The sequence below is a fragment of the Penicillium maclennaniae genome (assembly GCF_028827695.1).
Source record: "Penicillium maclennaniae strain IBT 15551 chromosome Unknown utg000005l:1.0-2652337.0:1.0-2654196.0, whole genome shotgun sequence".
Classification (NCBI taxonomy): domain Eukaryota; kingdom Fungi; phylum Ascomycota; class Eurotiomycetes; order Eurotiales; family Aspergillaceae; genus Penicillium; species Penicillium maclennaniae.
This window is the reverse complement of record NW_026623217.1, coordinates 126,079-145,623: the sequence shown is the minus strand read 5'-3', so window position 1 is coordinate 145,623 and position 19,545 is coordinate 126,079. Positions and strand designations below refer to the sequence as shown.

Here is a 19,545-nt window from a genome sequence, read left to right as displayed (position 1 = left end):
CGGCTTACGGGTTTTATTTGAAAGAAATCTCTCGCACTCTTGTATATATACGAGCTACCGGCCCATTGGATTTGCCGACATCACCGCTCGCTACGTCTCCCAGTATGAAGTCCTCTACGAACGTCTGGTTTTGCTTCAGTCATACTCTGTCTCCGTTCACGCTTTATTTGAACTGCAATTTAGCTTCATTTACTCTTCTCACTACTTGGGCAAAGTGATCCTTTCGTCTAGAGAGTGCCACAGTAAGAGGAGCAGTAAATCCTGTATTTTCATATCTACGGATAAATTATGTTTGAGAATTTGATTCGACCTAGAGAATGGCTTGGACTCTTACGAGGTACGGCTCGGTCTTCAAGGCGACATAGAGCCAGGGAGAGCTCCCTTCATTCTACCCCTCTCGACTGACATACCCCTTCACTGCCCATGAATTGACGACAGTCAGGAGTATGTGGATACGAAACCCGATTTGACACCAGAGCATGATTCATGTAGACTAACGGAAAAGCCAGAGATGATCGCTGGAATGATGACATTGCCGGGTTTCCCGACCTCCAGCTGCACATCCCCACAATCTCAGAATCCGGCTATCTTTCGGATAGCGACACGAAGGGTCAAAGGTGTTCAGGCCGCTACACTGGATAGCTGGCTTTTCTTCAGGTTGCCCGAAGCCATGAATGCGATGCCTCCGAGGCCCACAACTGAGGGGCCGTGATCTCCACTCGATGTCATGACTCTATCCACTCTGGCGACGTAGATCGTCGGAAATGCCGAGTTGCCTTCATATCCACGACCTGCCAGTGGACCCAATGAGACCGTGATCCCCGGGCGCATTTCCCCATGTTCGAGTGTGGGGAGGCTCTGGGGTCCCATCGGTCAAGATTATTTGAGCAGCGCCCTTCCCCAGTCACCGACCTGCCTCCCTTGCTGCCGGGAGATTGCTGAACCCGCGGATTCACAGCATGACGGACATCAAAGAAGATCAGCATTTGAGTTCGACTTGCAGTCATCTGGAGGATATGCCCGAGGCTGACGAGCGTGCTATCGCCTCAGTGCCAGACCTGAAATCGGTCACAGAGGAGAACGTGAATCATCCTCAAGTAAGGTCCCTCGGCTGCCAGATCGCCTCCTCCCTCCCTTTCTACCCTCAGGATGCTGATCTGCGATAGCAATGGTCCCTGACTGCCAAACTTTCGACCTACCTGACGATATGCTCCTTTACTTTCTTGGCGAATGTCAACTCCAGCAACTTCACGGTCGCAACTCAAGCGATTATCCACGAATTTGGCGTCAATCAGACCCAGGCGGGGCAGCTGGTGTGTTTCAATGTCTTCCTTTTTGGCGTGGGCAACATTTTCTGGGTGCCGCTGATGCGCGTCATCGGCAAGCGCCCGGTCTACCTGGTGGCTATGCTGGCCCTCTCGATGATGAATGTATGGTCGAGTCAAGCCACCAGCTACAACGAATTGCTAGCATCACGAATTCTTTCCGGCTTCGTTGCCGCAGCTGCTGACGCTACAGTGCCTGCAGTGGTTGCAGATCTGGTGCCTGCCAGAGATCGCGGCCACTACATGATGTTTTTCCACCTGGCCATGACTGCGGGCCTATTCGTTGGCCCGCTGATCAATGCTTACCTCGTGCAGGAACAGAACTGGCGTTGGATGTGTTACTTCTTGGCTATCGCTGTCGGGATAGTCTTTCTGATTGCCATTTTTACCATCCGAGAGACTACTTTCCTGAGGAAAACTGATACCGATCCCTCACACAAAAGATCTCAATGGCAGTGGATGTCCTTGACGGTGGGATTCAATCGAGATGCTTCATTTGTTCAAGCTCTGTTCGATATTCTGGCTAATGCAGCCTATCCCCGTTGATTTGGTGCGCACTTACCATTGGAATATCTGTCGGCTGGTCTGTATTCCCTTCTCTCTCGAACATCCGCGTTACTCAACAATGGTTTAGGAATATTGTGGTGCAGCTTACATCCTCTCGCACCTTCACGAAGCCGCCTTACAACTGGGAGCTTGGTGACCTTGGGCTTCTCTCACTCTCCGGCTTCATTGGATCGCTACTTGCGTTTTACTTGGGCGGACGACTGATTGACATCATCTCCAACCGAAGCACCGCCCGACATGGAGGTACTCGTGCGCCAGAGTATCGACTTCCTGCTATTGTGATCCCCGGAACACTGGGACCGGCCGGAATCTTGATCTTCGGACTCTGCGTCGCGCACAAGACTCATTGGATCGGGCCTGCCGTCGGATACGCTATGCAGGCATTTGGCGTAGCCGCTATTTCGAACGTCGCGGTGACATATGCGCTGGACTGCTATAAACCGGTACGTTGCGTCCGAGCATTCGATGTGGATTGTGATTGATTATTGAATAGGTGACTGGAGAGGCATTGGTCATCATCTTCGTTATCCGCAACACCATTGGCATGCTTTTGTCTCTTTATGCTGCAGACTGGATCGAAAGACAAGGCACAGCTTCGGTGTTTGGCGAGATGACAGCCATTCAAGTGGTGAGCATTCTTTTTGCCATTCCGCTCTACTTCTGGGGACGGTCTCTGCGATCTTTTACGTCTAGTTATGGGCCGATGAAAAGGTTTCGAGATGCTTGAATGATCAAAAACAACTATGGTGTCAAATTTTGAATGTCATCAGGGCCATGTATCAACTCCATTCGTGTTCTTAGATACAGTCTTCTGTTGTCCACCAACCTATTAAATCAATCTTGAATCAAACGAGCGTGGGGTAAAGTGACTTGAGGAACGGCTTATAAGTGATCTTTAAGAGCGTCCAACAAAACGGCTATTCTGTGTCTCACCATGAACGATGGGCTTCAGGAATTTCGCTTTCTTGCGATCAAGCCATCGGGATGCCAAAAAGCGAAAACCCGGTAGTTGAAGGAGAGGCATCACCAGAAGCGGGGATGGAAGTATCCGAAGTGGGACCGGGAAGAACAGTGGAAGGAGTGAACGAGGGAACAAAGGAAAGAGCACCAGTAGGCACACTGGTAAGAACACCCGAGGGAGTGCCGCTAGGGGGCACTTGTGAAGGAAGGGAGAGTAGGAGGAGTGAAGCTATAGGCACGCTTTTGAGGAATCAGAGAAGCCAAGGCACTGAGAGCAGACTCAGCCTCTGAAGCGAGCGAGGCCAGCCCAGTAGGAAAGGCGGCATTCGCACGCTTCTTCGAACCCAGAGACGAAAGAGCACTGATGGCGGACTCGGCCTCAGAGGCCAGAGAAGCAAGGCCAGTGGAAATAGTAGAGTCGACGCGCTTCTGAGGTACTATAGATGCAAGGACCCCGAGAGCAGACTCGGCCTCAGAGGCCAGAGAGGCCAGGCCAGTTGGGATACCTGAGTGAGCACGCTTGACGTGCGGCAACGTTGGCTGTTCACTGAATCTTGGGGTTCCAGATCCGGTTTTCACAGAAGTGCTGGTAGCAAGAGTACCAGAGGGGGTACCAATTTGTACAGACAGACTTATGCCGGGAGAAAGTAAATAGGTTGGGGAGAGGGACGTCGGTCAAAGACTGGGGCGGCTTGGAAAGACCAGAGCCAGTGGGATAGTTGTAGGTGCCATTGAATGGAGTAGCAATGGCAGCGCCCGAGAGGGAGAGAGCGATGGAAGCAAAATAGGCCTTCATTGTGTAAGTTTGAATGATTGTCGATTAAGGTAAGAGTCAATTTGCGAGCGAGGGTTATTTGCGCGAAGAGAATGTCAATCAGAGAAGAGATTGGATCTGGTTGATGATGAACAGAGTCGAGGAATCCCGAGGCATCTTTATATCTTTCGGTAGGAGGCCTGTAAATGGCGTAGATGATCTGCACCTCATCATCGCGCATCCGAAGTCGAAATATCAGGGCTAGAACCTGTACATCCCTACCCGTTTATCGCTCTCCGGTGTGGGGGGGGGGAGCTCCTCGAATTCCATGGGCTCTGAGATGGATGATTCAAAATTTTGGGGTGATCGGCGTCCTTCCATACCGAAAAGAATCCCGAATCGTGGATACATGTTATAGTACACTACTGCCAGGGCGAAAGCCAACCGAGTCTGGGATGCAGATCGAGTGTCCAGCCGGGAAGTTCTCTTGACAATGGATCTTGGCTCATAGGAAGAACCGAAGTATCAAAGTGGGATTGATGCGCGATTTGTTCACTATCATCTCCAGTGATTTAAGTTTGTCGCTTCAGAAGCAGCTCTCCACTGGGATCGGGAGTTGGAGTCCCTGGCGCGTGGCGGAGGGAAACAAGCACATGGTCACTGCTTGATAGGACGGTTCTGAACACCTTTGGAAGGTGCGCCGTTTGGGGAGGTGGAGGGAGTTTGGGTAGGTGGAGGTCCAATTATCCGTGATACATGTGATAAGATGAGAGCAGGAAAAGACCTCTTGATACCAGGTTCAGGGACCCGACATCGATAGGTGCCGTTGGACGGTCTTGTCGATCACTGTTGCCTCGCCGTTTCTGTCGAAAGTTCCGAGCGTGCAGTTTGGTTCGCCTATGAGTGGTGTTCGCCGATTTGGTATCTCCCTTCATGGACCATGGTTGCGACCGGCGCCTCCCCACGTTGCCGAGCAAAAGTTGTACCGAACTTTTGAGTTCCCGACCAGGGTTAGGCGGCATCGGGAACTCAAATTTCAGAGAAATACCGACAGACCGGCACCCATCGGCATCTAAGGGTCTCGCGAGGTCTCGCAAAGCTTTGACGAGATGTCACCTATGATTCACCTTAGGCAAGGTTTGAAAAAAAAAAAGTACATTGAAAGGAACGACCGTGAGAGTCAATGACCCCATTGGAGAGCTCTTATGTAGAACAGGAGAGCGACCAGGGAATTTATGTAGCGAGATGGGACGATCATCAAGGTCGCTAAGTCGGCAGTACACTACCAAGACTGTGATTCTTGAAACGGAAAAAGTCGTCATCGACGGCATGACCTAGGACATGGGACAACTTCTTGACAACTGATTCGGTACCATCACTCGGCTCTCAGAGGTCAATTTGCTCGAGACAATTGTCCGTTGGTAGGGTATCGGCGTCAGGTAAGGCAAAAGCGTGGCCAGCTACGATTCCTCCGGCTTCCCTGCTGCATCTTGCCAACCTTGGTAGAATTCTAGAAGACCGCAGGTTTCTCGGGAAAAAATACACTGTACACTTTGGGCCAGCATAGCCCAGACATCAGCTTTCCCTAAACTGGCTTTGGTTGATTCGATAGCATAAGTTACAGCGGCCAATGGATGGTCATCTACCCCGTGCCGTGTCCTCAATCTCTTGGGGATCGTGGCAGAATGTGATGAGGAGCTATTAATAACCGAACATGACCCAAGGTATTGCATTCAAAGACGGCTTTGTCAAGTGCCGAACTGGAACTCTCGGTCAATCTCGACGCTTTCAAAATTCTCTATAGTCATTGGGAACGACGCCCGATTGCGCTGCTGGTCGTAAATGACGCCTAGATTATGCGAGCCCATATCCATCTGAGTGCGATAAATCAAAACGAATCGCTCTTTGCCTTCCTCTATCTCGTTGTCGTCGTTGACATACTCGTCGCAGGGCATCATTATGAGACGATCAACCTAGTAGAAAAACTCTGGCTTAGTGTGACGTATAACTATCTTAAGGCTTAAGGGAGGCCGAAGGGGAACGTAATCTAGAAGGAGCCGTAAGTCTAACCTAATTTAGGATAGAAGTGGTTTTATTTCGTAGATACTTATTTCCCTCTTTCTCTCTTCTTCTTCTTCTCTTTCTCTAGTTAAGTTACTCTATTAATAATATGCGACTTCCTTCTCGCCTTTAGTCAGTAACACTGAGGATCATAGATTAAATCCAAGAACGAGTTAAGCGGCGTAGTAAGGCGATTCCGAATAGCTGCTATATCCTCTTCTGCCTCCCTAAAGAACCACCTTTCGCTAGCTAGCGCATCAAGGTCGGGTGTGTCTCTTCCATGACGAGCCATCTAACTGAGACCTAGCACTCACCCGCGGGTGACCCTCCGGACCCTCCACCCGCACCTCCGAGGGTTAGGGTCTAATCTTACTAACCCTAACCCTCTAAGTGTCCCTTAAGGGTTACCCGCGGAGGGTCTGTCAGACCCTTAAATATTGTGGTGGGAGAACCGGTGACATAATAGCACATGTGTGGCCTCAGGCATGATCCAATGTCTGCAGTGCATAGTGCATCTCCAAGACAGATTCGGAGATGGATAAGTCATCTACCCAATTCATTCAGGTTCACTCCATTTTTCTCTATTCATGACGCAGCATTAAGGTTATTCCGTACTGCCGCATCAGGGTATCAGGACGGCCTCATCCAGACCGTCCTCCGCACCGGACAGGCAGTGTGTGTGTGTGTTTGTGTGTGTGTGTGTGTGTGTGTGTGTGTGTTGTCCAGTCTGCACCGCCAGACAGCCATCGAGCCGTTCCCATTTCAATATATAATTTCTCTACACCTTTCCTAGTCCTGGACTGGAACGATAATCAGTCAAATCCAATGGCGCGGAGTATATCACCCAGGAGCATGTAATGGGTGTCCAGTTGCACCACATGTGGCCTAAAATGAATTCAGAACAACACATGCTCTGCACAAAGACGCTTTCGTTGGCAATAAAAAAGATGGCATGCCTGGACTTTCCGGCTTATGATAGTCTATACTTCTCAGATGCGCCGATAGACTCGAACATGAAGGTTCCTTTCGAGCAGGGCTTTTGTATTGGGCCGAATTGCAGTCCGGTTTTCTGGAACCGAAATAAGGGGAAACTTGAACTCTACGGTAGTCCAAGTCCCAACTGCGGCCCCTGTTAGTGCTAGATGCTCTATTCTCTCTTCCACAACAGTACTAACATAAAGTGGGGAAATTAGGGAAAGACCTTACAAGCTATTGCCTAGGCTTGGTAGAGACCGGCTTCTCGCGTTTGCCGAAGGAACCCGTCACCTACGAACTTCTCCCTCATCAAGGGTCCGTTCAAGATCACATGTGTTTATTGAAAATCAGCCAAGAAGTGATGCAGAGGTTGGTAGACAATAAACGCATTCAGGACGCTGCTACTCCAACTCTGCTTCACCCCGATTTTCACATGAGGAATATCTTTGTGTCAGCTTGGTTCCTCGCATTACTGGCCTGATTGACTGACAATCAACAAGCATTGAGCCTGCATTTATTTACGCCAACGAGACGCCTGATTTCGCTGCACTTCCCGAGGAACTGGGGAAGACACGTTCGAGAGCGGACACTCCGAACAAAAGTCTCCTGGCTGCAAGGAACGAGAGTGGAAAGATGCATCGATCTGTTATCAGATATACAATGTGTGCATGAAGGGGCTTGCACCCAAGTTACGCCCTGCAAGACTACTTGACCCGTCTTTGTTTCGGCTCTTCCAATACTGTCACACGACATGGAGGGACAGTGCCGCAGCACTCCACCAAGAGTTAATCGAGCTTTCAGCTCGCTGGACAGAACTAGGGCCACAGGGAGTTTGCGTTTTTTTCTCCAACTGGGAAAAAGGTGAAAGAGCACGCTCAGGAGTATGAAGATTTTGAGACCTTCCAAAAACTTAAATTATGGCTAAAACACTCCCTCCATACGAACTCCGATGGGTGGGTTCCGAATGATAACTGGGACACTGCGAGAGATGCTCATCGCGCAGCGTATGACCAATGGATGCAGACGGCCAGAGAATCTGAGTCTCGTGGCGAGTGTCTGACAGTAGCAAAAGCGGACAAACTGTGGCCTTTCGATGCTGAATAACGGGAGGACAAGGCAATAGAATTTTACTACGAAAAATCAATATCGAAAGAGTACTGCGCTCAATAGCTAGGATTACTCAGGACGACAGAGCTGTCTTTGAAAGAGCCTAAATTCGTATTCAAAATACGGAAATTCCCCCACGTGAAGCGACATCGGGAAAAGGTGGACCTCCGTGATGCCCTCATCGCCAAGGTGCCTGACCCTATCATGGATGCAAGCAAAAATACAGTAGGGACATTTTGACTACTTGTCCTCTCGAGAAGGCGTTTCTTTGTCCCCGCCCTCTCGTGTCCCCTAGTCGACTGAAAGTTGCCTCGGCTGCGACTCGATTGGCGTATCGTGGAATGGAATAAAAGTTGTATTGCTCACTGTTGCAATGAGGAATTCATTCTAATTGTAGTAATTCCAGGCCACCAAGGAGATTATCTGAGGCAAAAATGCCTTTGTGAATAGCACCGTGGGTTGTAGATACAGTGGTCTTTATTCCGCCGTAACTGGCATCAAACATTTCCACGAGACTACCCATTCAAATTCGAGCCTCCTTGCTATGTCAGAGTCTCCGTACACGCTTTGTTGGCGCTAAACTTGCTGCTAATATTAAATCGAGATAAAGTGTCCGCAAGTCATTCGATGTCAAAAATTACTGTTCGATTTTTAGAGTTTATCATATCATCTTAGCTACCAAATAGCATCATAGAGCCTAAATCTCAAGCCGTGAAGCTTTCAGACCAAAGACACAGGCTTCCTATTTCGACCGTTTCCAGCATCCATACCCCCATCTTCTCCAATCTCCGATTGCGAAATTATCCCAGGGGTCTGCGCCCAGTTATTGTCTTCACTGTGAGCTGTTTGAGGAGGGGTATCCCTCAGCGGGTTGTCCTTGGACATCAATGACGACCGTTCCCCCGAAGAAGCCAACCTAAAAGGAACTAATGGCTCGGTTGATATAGTGGAGTTTGACTTCAACAGTTCCCTTGCTGCGATGCGCTTTTTCCTAGCCTTGTCGCTTACACAGAACCCGATGCTAATCCCAATGAACAGGGATATCAAGCAGACTGAAAATACGATAGCGGTGATATTTCCTTTGCGATTCCATTCGGCCAGTTCGGCTCTCGCGGAACTTGTTGCCGACGCCGTGCTTGTCATGGAGGTAGAAGTGCTTGTCGTGGTTGAGATACTAGTCGTTGATGCTGATGTGATGGTTGATGAAGTGGAAATGGATGACGTAGTGGAAGTGAATATGGTCAAAGACGTAGTTGAAGTCGTGGTTGAGGTCTTAGTTGTATCTGAGGAAGTTGTTGATGTGCTCGATGTAGTGGTGCTAGTCGTGGTTGAAGTTGTACTCGTTGTCGCTGCCGTCGTGGTGTCTGTAACCGTTGCGTCTCGGGCTTGAAGAGCGACATGATCGCTGTCGATATCTCCCATGCGTGGGGCGATAAATTCGCCATAAAGGGGTCCTAAAGATAACTTGCTGTCGACAGTAGTCTGCAAAGCGGACCAGTACTCGGTTGAGGTGACATAGGAGTAGCAGGTAGCGAAGACACACTGTGTCACTACTAGCGCCAGAATGCTGCTGTTCATGTCTTTTGCAAAAGAAAATTTTTGATCGATATTCAGAGAAGACAGCGAGGTGGAGGAATTAACAATGGTTTTAAGGCTCCGCTAGCCACGCATCAACGAACGTACCATCTTGCACTAAAGTCTATTATGGCCCACGCAATCTTCTCTCTAGAGATATTTTGGGCTACAGCTAGTAAGTTGCCGCGTCAATGTTCACATCGCTGGGTTATTATTGATCTCAGCGTCCTATAATCAGCCACTGGTGAGGCGGCGTAGGAGGGTAGCACACGCAAAAGCCGCGCGGCAACGCCCCACAGGGCTAGTTCATGATTGCAATTCTGAGAAAATGGTCGGCGAAAACGAATATCCAAATGAACCAGCTACCTTCGATCTCGTCGAATCGTGAAGTAAGATAGTCCATTAGCCAGAGGCGAATAGAGAGCGGCATCCGTCAGAGCGTAATGGAAATCATAGCGAAGCTATGAAAAACTCCGTTGGTCAAGCCGCACTCACATGCAACGAATTACGCGGACCGCCAAGAGACATCAGTCTAGTGTTCCGCCGAATTTTCACAATTGTTGTTGGTAAGACTCCTAGAATTCTGGCCGACGAATCTTAAATTTCTGCCTTTTCCTATCGTATATCTTCATCTCTCAAATGGCATTTCACTACCTGTTCGAATATTGCGTTCGTTAGGCTCAAATCTCGAAGAAATCTCTTCGTAGTCTGAAGTGCTGAATAAAACTCCCGACATTGAAGGACAAAAGCTGGGGAGCTTAAGATCTTGAGATATCTTACTTGTGGAAAGTGGACACCAGTATATGGCGGCCCATGCTACGATAAAAGAAACGCGAATACTCACCGGACAAGTGAAGACGAAGGAAGACAGAAAGAGAGGGGGATATTCAATTATTCTGCCTCAAGCACCAGGCACATTATATATCTGCTTGAGGTCGCGAGTGATTATTAAAGCAAATCGGAATAGTCCAGATTCAATATTCAGCTTCTTGATGACTGTGATCTACAATAGAAAATTAAAATGCTCACCGAAAACAAAATGTCAGTATGAAACACCTTATTCGTATTCTACATGATGTTAGCGACCTGCTTGATGGTCTCCATTCAAGTACGACCGTTCAGTCCTAGGTACGAAAGTTTGGTAATCCATAATTGTATGGTGGCCCAAAAACAAACGCGAAAAATAAAAATCAGTCAACTCGTTAAGATGATCCAAGGCTTGGAAATATGAGGCTCCAATTTGATCAGTCAGCTGATGCGAGCCACGGATCTAGCCTTTCCTCAAGGAAGGTCCAAGACTAATGAGAGAATATACGGGGCTTTCATGTTGATCATCTTGAGGTTGATGATAATCTCGAGAAACCTTCAGACTGATTCAATCTCGCCGAGGAAGGTAGAGGGGACAATTCAGTTCTCAAAGTGTGCGAAATAAGAGTCAAGTCGATCTGCTTCATTAGTTCCAAAGTGAAGTCTAGCGACTGAGAAATGTTTGTGGTGGGTAGAATATATCTTGGTTGCTATGCCCTCCTCATCCGTCTGATTGACCCCGATATAGACAAAACTATTCATGTCATGACAGGTGAGAGTCAACAGGGAAGACATAGAAACAACGGTTTTTCCATCCAAAACATGACGGTACGACCTTGCTCAGCGTGGCTTAGTTGGCGAGCGCCACCAGGTTTGAGGTGTGGTAGCTGAGAGAGATCTGCAACCTTGATTTCTATCTTAGGTTAGACATGGTTCCAAGTCAAGAAATGATCGTTGGCTCGATTGACCCTAGCAAATTAACTTCGTGTTCTAATTGGGGCGTTAATCTATATCACTATCTATCACTATCTACATGCTTGTTCCGTTGACGCAATGGCAGAGCGCCGTTGACAGAATCCGGGGACAGCACCCACCTTTCTTGCATTTACTTGGCCAGTAAGTAGCTCAGTCTATCAAGTCGATAGACGATCTTGTCAAAGCCATGTTCTTACATTGATGTCGACCAATGTCTTCATCGATGTTGCGAGTGATCTGACGTCATCTCACCGCAGCAAAGTCGAAAAGTGCTCTACAGGGATATATCACTAGGGAAGCTTTGACCGACAACTTGACGTCAGACTTGGGTACATAATAAGGGTGCCAGAAAGATCTATTTATTGATGCGCTGTGGCCACCATAGCAAAATCAAGTCGCTTCAAAGGTCAAGCTGAAACTCGGTACATCATTATAGTCGACATCTAGAAGATTGTACCACAAGATTCTTCTATATTATAAGAGAGTGACCTTTAAGCATGCCATTCTTTCATCGAGACTCTGCTGCAAGCTCCTCTTCAGGACACAGCATAGATGATCCCAATCGAGCACATAATCACAAACTCGCTGGAATCCACTCATCGCATTCAACCCGCTCATCTATCTCCTCACACTCAGGCTCTTCAGCAAGAAGCTCTCGTCGGCACAGCCTTCTTCGTCGCATGCCCGAAGACCCATCAATTCAAGCTGCCCATGAGCAAGTCCTTATCGCTGAAGCAGCGGAAAAAGAGGCAGACAAAGCTTTGTTGGCATCTAGAAGGGCTGTGAAGGAGGCTAGGGAGCACATCAAACATCTGGAGCGAGAGGCGGCAGAAGAGTGAGTCACATATTTCTTCAGTTCCTTTTTGTTGACAAAGAGACAAGATTTTTTGGCAATTCTAACGGACCAATTCAGAGCACGTTTAGCTAGAATAAAGCAAGATCAGGCAAAGTCCATCTCTAAAAGAGCCAAGCCACTGGGTCGTGAGTCAACCCCCCTATTGGCAAATGAGAAAGTTAGTCTAACAGCCACGTAAAGGACATGTTTGAGGTGATCGTGTGGGTCTGCTTTGATGTCGAACTTCTTCCGGTAGCTTGATATTTTTTCTCTGTTAGCCACAACGTCATCAATGGCCATCATACACACAATATCGTATTGCCTTGGACCAAGTGCCTTCTTTAAGGAATGTCAAATGAAGTTTTTTTTTGACAAGTATCAGACAATATTGAACTGGAATTTCAATTGGAAGAAACAATCCAGAGCTCTATTATGAGAAAACTGTGAATTGGAAGGTGGGTGGTTAGTTTGGGAGTAGTTTATGAGGCAGCCAATCTTGATTTCTTTGGTCTCCCGGTGGCAAAATTGAAGGGACCATCATTCACCATCAGAAAGTCAGTCCTCCCTTGCCAGGCCAGAATGAAGGCATTCATTGTATACTCGATCGTTTCTGTCGTACTCCAGTCTCGGCCGGCTGATGAGGCTTAGCCATGGCAACTATGATTTACAAATAGTCCCTTTAGGCAGAAGCTCGAGCTCGATGGGTAATATCTACGCGATGAGTTCTGATTTAACCATTTCAAGTGACCCCAAAGACTGTGGCAGTCTTTCCTGGGTCATCATATCATTGGCCCTCTTTCAATCTGCCACAATAATGCTCAAAAAATGAGAATATCCGAACAACTGCGTACAGTGTGCATTGAATCTTGAACTTCCAGATGGAGCGAAATTCCAGTGGGTATGAGGGATACTTGCCGATTGGAGAGGAAAATTTTCATTGTGGGCGAGAAGACAAGTGCAGTGAACAAAACATAGTGTATGGTGGTATTCTCCATCTATTGAGATATAGTAAGGATAATGAGAACTATGGTGGGAGAGGAAAGTGGCGAATACAAATCATGCCAATTATTTCTCGTCTGTTATAAAACAAAATGGATTTGAATATAGTCCCATCCCCGGACTAAATAATATTAATAAGGGCAGGCTAGGACACTTCATTCTGAGTCCTAGGTGCCAAGATATAGTCACGAATGCTCTCCGAGGTTCAATCCACCGCAACTTGGCAAGTGTAGAGGGTCGATAAACCAGCAAAGCAATGCCAAGCGCACCCCGCCACCCTACAAGTCATTTTCTCGGCTCAGGAACAGAATCGGATCCATGCCATGGCTGTGCCCCTGCCCCAACCGTGGGAGACCAGGAATTGAAAGCAAAAGAATTTCAGTGTATCCATCGTAGCTCAACAGGTACCACGTGCTCTAGAGGACCGGATGCTGATTCCACGAGAGGCTCGGAGTTTCGATAAAGTAGTCTGCGAGGTCAAGGGAAGCAGGAACCAGCCAAAGAAGCTGATCGGCCCCACGCGACCGCGCGGCCAAGATTTCTTCCCTTTCAACCTCCCCTCGTCACGTCATGTCACCGAGTCGCAGAGATTTCTTGGCTCCTTCGACCGGTCCCCTCTGCATCCCGCTATGATTCTGTGAAAAGTATTCAAGTTTGGCAATGCCCTGCGATTCCTGCAACTCGCCTCCCCCGGGCTTCAATCCAGCATGTCCGTTGATGGCGACAAGGCGCGGGGGTTCTGGGCAACATGGGCCGGTCAGTTGGTCTCTTAACCCCATCCTTCTTTCTGGGCTCTTCATCTCCTCTCCGGTTTTGATCGAGAGATGAAAAAACACCCGTGGATCATTTGAAGTCAAAATGCTGACTGTGCTATCTGTACAGCATTCATCGCGCCCTTCAACGCACCCGTCGCTGGCCGACAATGCGGTTGGCGCCCGATCGCCCTGCGTCCCCCTTACCTCGCCGGCGTTGTGTGTATAATGTTGACCATGTTATTTACACTGGAAGGACTCAGGCGATATAGCAATCGCGAAGGAGGACTGGTCTTTTTTACCGATACGGACGATGTCTCCCCTCTGGAATCCTTTGGTTATAACTACGTGCCCATCATTTTGGCTCTCTTGCTTATGATGGTGTGGACGGTGACCGATTTTGATGTTCTTCGTCTCGAGCCGTATTTTCAATTATCCAAGCCTGACGGAGCCCCGGCCGCAGTTCTCTTCATCAACTACAATTTCGGTCAGACCATCCTCACTCCTATCAATGCCGCCCGCCGCCGTCACTGGATTGTTCTTTGGGTCTCTATGGTTACCTTATCGATTCGCATGATTCTTCCCGCGCTGCAGAGTACAATTTTCGAGCTACGAGAGGTAGATTTGGTTGTATACGAAACGATGAAGAGTTGGCCAACCCTGGTGGATTTGAATACCCAAGCGATCTGGATGTCGACGCAAGCGAACAACACCGTTGATTCCGTTCTCTCATCTGATGAGCGACTGCGTCGTTCCAGATCTTCCGATTTTGCGATCGCACCAGTCGAAATCCCGAGCAACGAGGCCAACCACGCAGAAGAGGAAACGCTGTGGACCTTGGACCAGGAGCTTTATTGGGCCCAGACAACGTGCGAGAATGTGGGTGTGGATGATGATCTGTCAGTCACCATTGGCCAAACGACGAACGGGTATCCAACGATCTCGTGGAATGCCAGTGGCATCGATATGGAGGATACGTATGGAGACACGGTCCAATGTAAACTGGATTTTCACTACGACAGCATTTGGTTTCCCTCCACCGATTACCTTCAGGTCCGATACTGGGAGCCTGTCATGAGTGGCTCAGCCACGGCCGCGTTCTCGAATCACACGCAAGCTTTCACGGCAACCGGGTGCGATCCATACGACATCTATGGGATGCTTATTGAAGTCAACGCAACCGAGTCTAAAACTTCCCACGAGACTGAATATTCTGCCTCTGGAATCGCCTTTGCTTGTGACATCACCTACCACAAAGCCGATGCACGTGTTTTGATGCACTCAAATAGCTCCGTCGAATCCATCCAGATTCACCCTGCGACGACTCGGACTCTAACTTCGGCAGAATTCAACATCGATCATTTCCAGGCTCTTCTTTCTCGACGCGCTCCGTACACTAGTGACATGCTCTTCATTCGTAATAATGCTACCACCGGCGCTCGCACGATCACTGAGCTTCCGGTTATTAGCCAAGAGCTGGGCGATCTCCAACCCTTTTTGGTCCTTGACATGTCCTCAATCATGACTGAAGCAGACTTGGTATCCAGAATTACTCGCGATGTCAAGCAGACCTTTGTTCTAACTCTCGGGCGTCTCTTTGATCCTGATCGCAAGCCTACCATCATTCCTGCCACTCGGAGCACAACCCAAGTCGCCATCTCTATCGTACCATTCGCAGCTCTTTGGTCTGAGCTCATTCTCGGATTGGCCACCTTGACCGCTATCTACCTTATCTTTATATACCGGTCTCGCGAGACCTTTCTCAAAAGTGACCCTGGCTCGATTGGGGCCATGTGTAGTATCGCCGCAAACATCTTCCACCCTTCGAACATACTCGCCGAACCGCACGCCGAATTCCATCAATTTTCCACCCGTCAATTACGTCGAATATTTCGGAATGCAAGATGCCGCTGGCGGCTTGGCCCGTCAGGCAATCAAATCGAGATACTTGCGGATGATGGTTCACCCGTACAATTGGAGCCAAATTTGCGGCTCTCCAACGACCCTATGCCTCATTTCCTTCTCATCCCCTTCTTCATTGTTGAGTTCTCAGCCCTGGCGGCAGTCATCATTCTCATGGGCCTGGTTGTCTCTTCTCTTGTCAAAGATGGCAAATTTCGACATTTAAACCAGTCGGATTCAAGCACTCTTCAGGTGGTTCTTTCCTTCTTACCCTCAGTCGTGGCATCATCAGTGAGCTCGTTGTGCACATCGATCCATCGGAATCTCAGCGTACTGGAGCCATGGGTTCACCTACAACGTGGGATGGCGTCAGCGCGGGCTTCTCTTTCGCTCAACTACTCATCTCAGAGCCCGTTTGCCGTATTTTTCAAAGCTGCTCGTGACCGACATGTCCTGCTTGGGCTGGTGTCTTTGGCCTGTGTCGTTAACATGATTCTGACTGTCGTTGCAGGCGGGCTGTTTACTCAGGAACTAACGTCTTCCACAATGCCGACAAATGACCTGAGCATGAACTATAGTCAGTTCATGTTCTGGCGCACAGACTTTGCGGCTGAATTCACCGAGTATGACTTGATTCAGACGAGTATCACCAGTGGAGTCCCCATGTTGTCTTGGACAAGCCCCAATCAATCCTTCATTCCGGTCCATGTCCAAAATCGTGACCCAGACGCACTCTACGGAGCAACAACTCTAGGCGTGGGGGCATCGTTGGATTGTACTGCCGTTTCGCCAGATCAATCCCTTTACCGGAACCAGACATCAGGTCACGAGTACTGGCATTATTCGCTATTTGACAACTCCTCGGTGCAATGCGTGGCACAGATGCCATCCTTGAAAAGTAAGAATGAAGGTATTGCGCTTTCAATCCACTTTTTGTCCCCTGCGGATATGAACGGTTCGGATGTCTGTCAAACCTCCACGGTTCTCGTTGTTGGCCGTTGGGACTACCTAGCAGACACTCCGATCAACGACAACAACACCATTGCCCTACACTGCGAGCCCAAGATTCAAATGCAGAACTATTCGCTCCTCTTTGACCAGAAGGGCCAAATTTATGGGCACAAGCCCATTGCAAAGACATTGATCACGGAAGGGGAGATGTTCGAGAACGCCACCGTCAGCCTGGGTCAATTTAACAAGGTGTTTGCAGCCATTCCGGAAAGCTACGTGGGCAATACCAGTTCTCACAATGGCTCGTACAACATATCATCTTATGACTGGGCTGGATTTCTTGTCGCTCGTCTCTATCAACGTGATGACCCTGACTTTGACTCTCTGCGCCCCGAGAAAATGATAGATTTGACTCAAACAGTCTACGAATGGGTCTATAGTACCTATTTCTCCATTTGGCGAGACATTTATCTCAATCCTCTGGACAAACCTTTGCCGGCCGAAAATGCTACTGTCATCAGAAGCACTTGGACGATGGTACCTTCCGTGCCATCACTTGCAATTGCATTGATCATCATCGCCTTCGACACGTTGGTCGTTCTCATCGTATTTGGGACACGGCGAGGCCGCTTTCGAGGCCCACGGATGCCACGGTCCATTGGCGCTATCATACCTTGGATTGCGCACAGTCGGATGCTACGTGACTTTGATGACACGCATTCGTGGAATAACACCCAACGACGTGCCCACCTTACGACCTTGGACAAGCGTTATGGCTTTCGCATGTTCATGGGGCCTGATGGCCGCTGGCGTTTTGCGGTGGATGAAGAGCCAACTGAGGCGAAATGTCCAGATTCTTCACCCCCCGACACCCCATCCCCAGTCCCCCAGGCTGAACCAGAGGCCGAGGTCAACAAGATCACATCTATCCAACTGCAAGAGTTATCAGGATCGCAGTCACGGACGCGAAATTAAGCGGGCTTGCGCCTCTATGTATGTAATGACATCTTTGATTTATTTCTGGACTTGTTGTTTTGCCTTTTAAGGTTCTTGTATATACTAGGAGATTTGGCGTTGAGAGGGGGCTTTGCAGGCGCCTGAACAAATAGATTAATCGACAGGTGAGCTGGTTCTTGCCTTGTCTAAAGAAATCTGGGCCGCTGGGCCAAGTTCGGCAAGTATGCACCGAATGCACCTTGAGATCAGGAGCCTGAGTTTATAGTAATTATTGTTTAAATACACCAATCACGCTTGAATTTGCACTTCATGGTTCTTATGATTATGAATACATATAGCCATCAAACCGTTCGATCAATTTGCCTGGCCCGACAAGCCAGATCACACCTTATTTTATGATTTGATTACTACCAAGATACTAGCATACCATGGAAAGGTTTTTTTTTACTCGCAAGCTGCACTGGCGGAAAGCAGTCAGAGTATGAGAAGTTGAGCCACAACGAATAAGTATATACCAAAACAATGACTGCTGTGGGTAGTAATTGCTAGTTGATCATTCTGGTTCATGCATACAATATATTCCATCAGGTGCGCTTTCAACAATCGTTTCCAGAGGGCGTTTCAGGATAAATTTGCATACGCCATGACTTTGAGAGTTTGGTGGGCTAAAAGTCAGAGGATCGATGTCTCGTTGAAGCACCTCGACAAAAGTGAAGGCAGTCTTTGCACCGCTCTGTCTACAGTGCAGCACGCAGTCGACCATCTATCGCTCGCAGGATGACATAGAGGCTCTCCAAGCGTGGGGCCTTTATTCCCAGCTCTCGTGATTTACGCACTGGGAAGCCCAAAATAACATCGATCTCCATGGGTCGTCCGTTCTTGCAATCAGTCTGCATGCTGCTCCCAATGCCTGGCATGGCCTTGATCTTTCCGATCAGTTGCTCAGGGAGCTCATCTGTTAAAGCAACGCCACAACCGCGAGCAATGTCGATGACTTCACGCATCAACTCCCGAGTGAAGGGCTCGGCGTATTCTGAGGAGTGTAGCCACGTCTGAGTGTCTACCATCGTCAACGCAGTGAGAGAGTTCCATGCCGCGTTCCATACAACCTTCTCCCATCGCTTTTGTTGGATATCTTCAAGAATCTGGAAACGAGTTTGGCCATTCTGGAGCAACTCAGCGAAAATATCGAGGTTTTGCTGATCCGTCACCCTTTCGGCCTGTCCATGGGGGAAAAGGCCGATCTGCATATCCTCGGACTTGGTGTGCTTAACGATGCCGGGGCTAATTTGTGTCGCTCCCACCCAGGTCTGTTATGGTCAGTCAAGATCCAAAGCGTGTGCTTTTCAATGAACACACCACACAAGTTAAAATGGAGCTTGCCGGGAATCGCTTCCTGAAGGCCTCCTCATTACCGACTCCATTTTGTATTATCACGATTGTCGTCCGACTCTGATCCACCACTGGCTGTAATTGCACTACCACATCCTCCTGATCAATGGCCTTGTGGGCGCACACGACGTAGTCAGCGGCTGATGCTTCGGATGGGGACCTGACCACTGATCGATTTGAGTCAACGAGATACCAGATGTAAAGCGAAATGTTTCCTACCTCGATGCGGATGGAAGGTGTGCTTGCCATGGTTCTCACTGTCGATAGTAATACCCTGAGTGCCATTAGCGAGCAGAGCTTAGGAGACTCGACAAATCTCTCCTACATTAGCGTTGACAGCCTCAAAATTTGATCGAGCGACCACTGTCAAGCGCACGTTCTTGGAGCGGCTCAAGATGAAGGCGTAGAAAGAGCCGATGCTATTGCCAAATTAGCGACCTCCGAGTGCGCGAGTAAGTGGGCTCACGTACGCTCCCAGGCCGTATAACAGAACCTCGATCTGATCGGACATGATTTTTGTCCTCTGGGGAAGATAGTGACTCGAAAAGTTCTCTGCGGGAATATTTTTGTTCCTCTCTCTCGCTCACTTCGTCGAAAAAGATTTCTCGAGTTGGAATGTCTGCGCGGGGCGCGGCAATTGCCCGAGACTGA

At 48.8% G+C, this 19,545-nt stretch overlaps 6 protein-coding genes across 6 annotated transcripts; 2 read left to right on the top strand and 4 right to left on the bottom strand.

Annotated features, from left to right (window-relative positions):
• Nucleotides 1-959: 959 nt before the first annotated feature.
• On the top strand, nucleotides 960-2,619 carry N7477_005285 (uncharacterized protein; the record flags this gene model as incomplete). Its single annotated transcript, XM_056966948.1, has 4 exons — nucleotides 960-1,097; nucleotides 1,167-1,834; nucleotides 1,960-2,335; nucleotides 2,386-2,619. The coding sequence occupies 4 exons, from the start codon at nucleotides 960-962 to the stop codon at nucleotides 2,617-2,619; spliced, it is 1,416 nt and encodes a 471-aa protein (XP_056821702.1).
• A 419-nt stretch (nucleotides 2,620-3,038) lies between these two features.
• Nucleotides 3,039-3,648, bottom strand: N7477_005284 (uncharacterized protein; the record flags this gene model as incomplete). Its single annotated transcript, XM_056966947.1, has 2 exons — nucleotides 3,039-3,438; nucleotides 3,485-3,648. 2 exons carry the CDS (start codon nucleotides 3,646-3,648, stop codon nucleotides 3,039-3,041), a joined length of 564 nt encoding a protein of 187 aa, XP_056821701.1.
• Nucleotides 3,649-5,354: 1,706 nt separating this feature from the next.
• N7477_005283 (uncharacterized protein) lies at nucleotides 5,355-5,564 on the bottom strand (the record flags this gene model as incomplete). Its single annotated transcript, XM_056966946.1, has 1 exon — nucleotides 5,355-5,564. One exon carries the CDS (start codon nucleotides 5,562-5,564, stop codon nucleotides 5,355-5,357), a length of 210 nt encoding a protein of 69 aa, XP_056821700.1.
• Nucleotides 5,565-8,469: 2,905 nt separating this feature from the next.
• Nucleotides 8,470-9,327, bottom strand: N7477_005282 (uncharacterized protein; the record flags this gene model as incomplete). The annotated part of the gene is made up of 1 exon (XM_056966945.1): nucleotides 8,470-9,327. The coding sequence occupies one exon, from the start codon at nucleotides 9,325-9,327 to the stop codon at nucleotides 8,470-8,472; it is 858 nt and encodes a 285-aa protein (XP_056821699.1).
• Nucleotides 9,328-13,647: 4,320 nt separating this feature from the next.
• N7477_005281 (DUF3433 domain-containing protein) lies at nucleotides 13,648-17,520 on the top strand (the record flags this gene model as incomplete). Its single annotated transcript, XM_056966944.1, has 2 exons — nucleotides 13,648-13,696; nucleotides 13,823-17,520. 2 exons carry the CDS (start codon nucleotides 13,648-13,650, stop codon nucleotides 17,518-17,520), a joined length of 3,747 nt encoding a protein of 1,248 aa, XP_056821698.1.
• A 719-nt stretch (nucleotides 17,521-18,239) lies between these two features.
• On the bottom strand, nucleotides 18,240-19,143 carry N7477_005280 (ketopantoate reductase family protein; the record flags this gene model as incomplete). The annotated part of the gene is made up of 2 exons (XM_056966943.1): nucleotides 18,240-18,812; nucleotides 18,862-19,143. The coding sequence occupies 2 exons, from the start codon at nucleotides 19,141-19,143 to the stop codon at nucleotides 18,240-18,242; spliced, it is 855 nt and encodes a 284-aa protein (XP_056821697.1).
• Nucleotides 19,144-19,545: the final 402 nt, after the last annotated feature.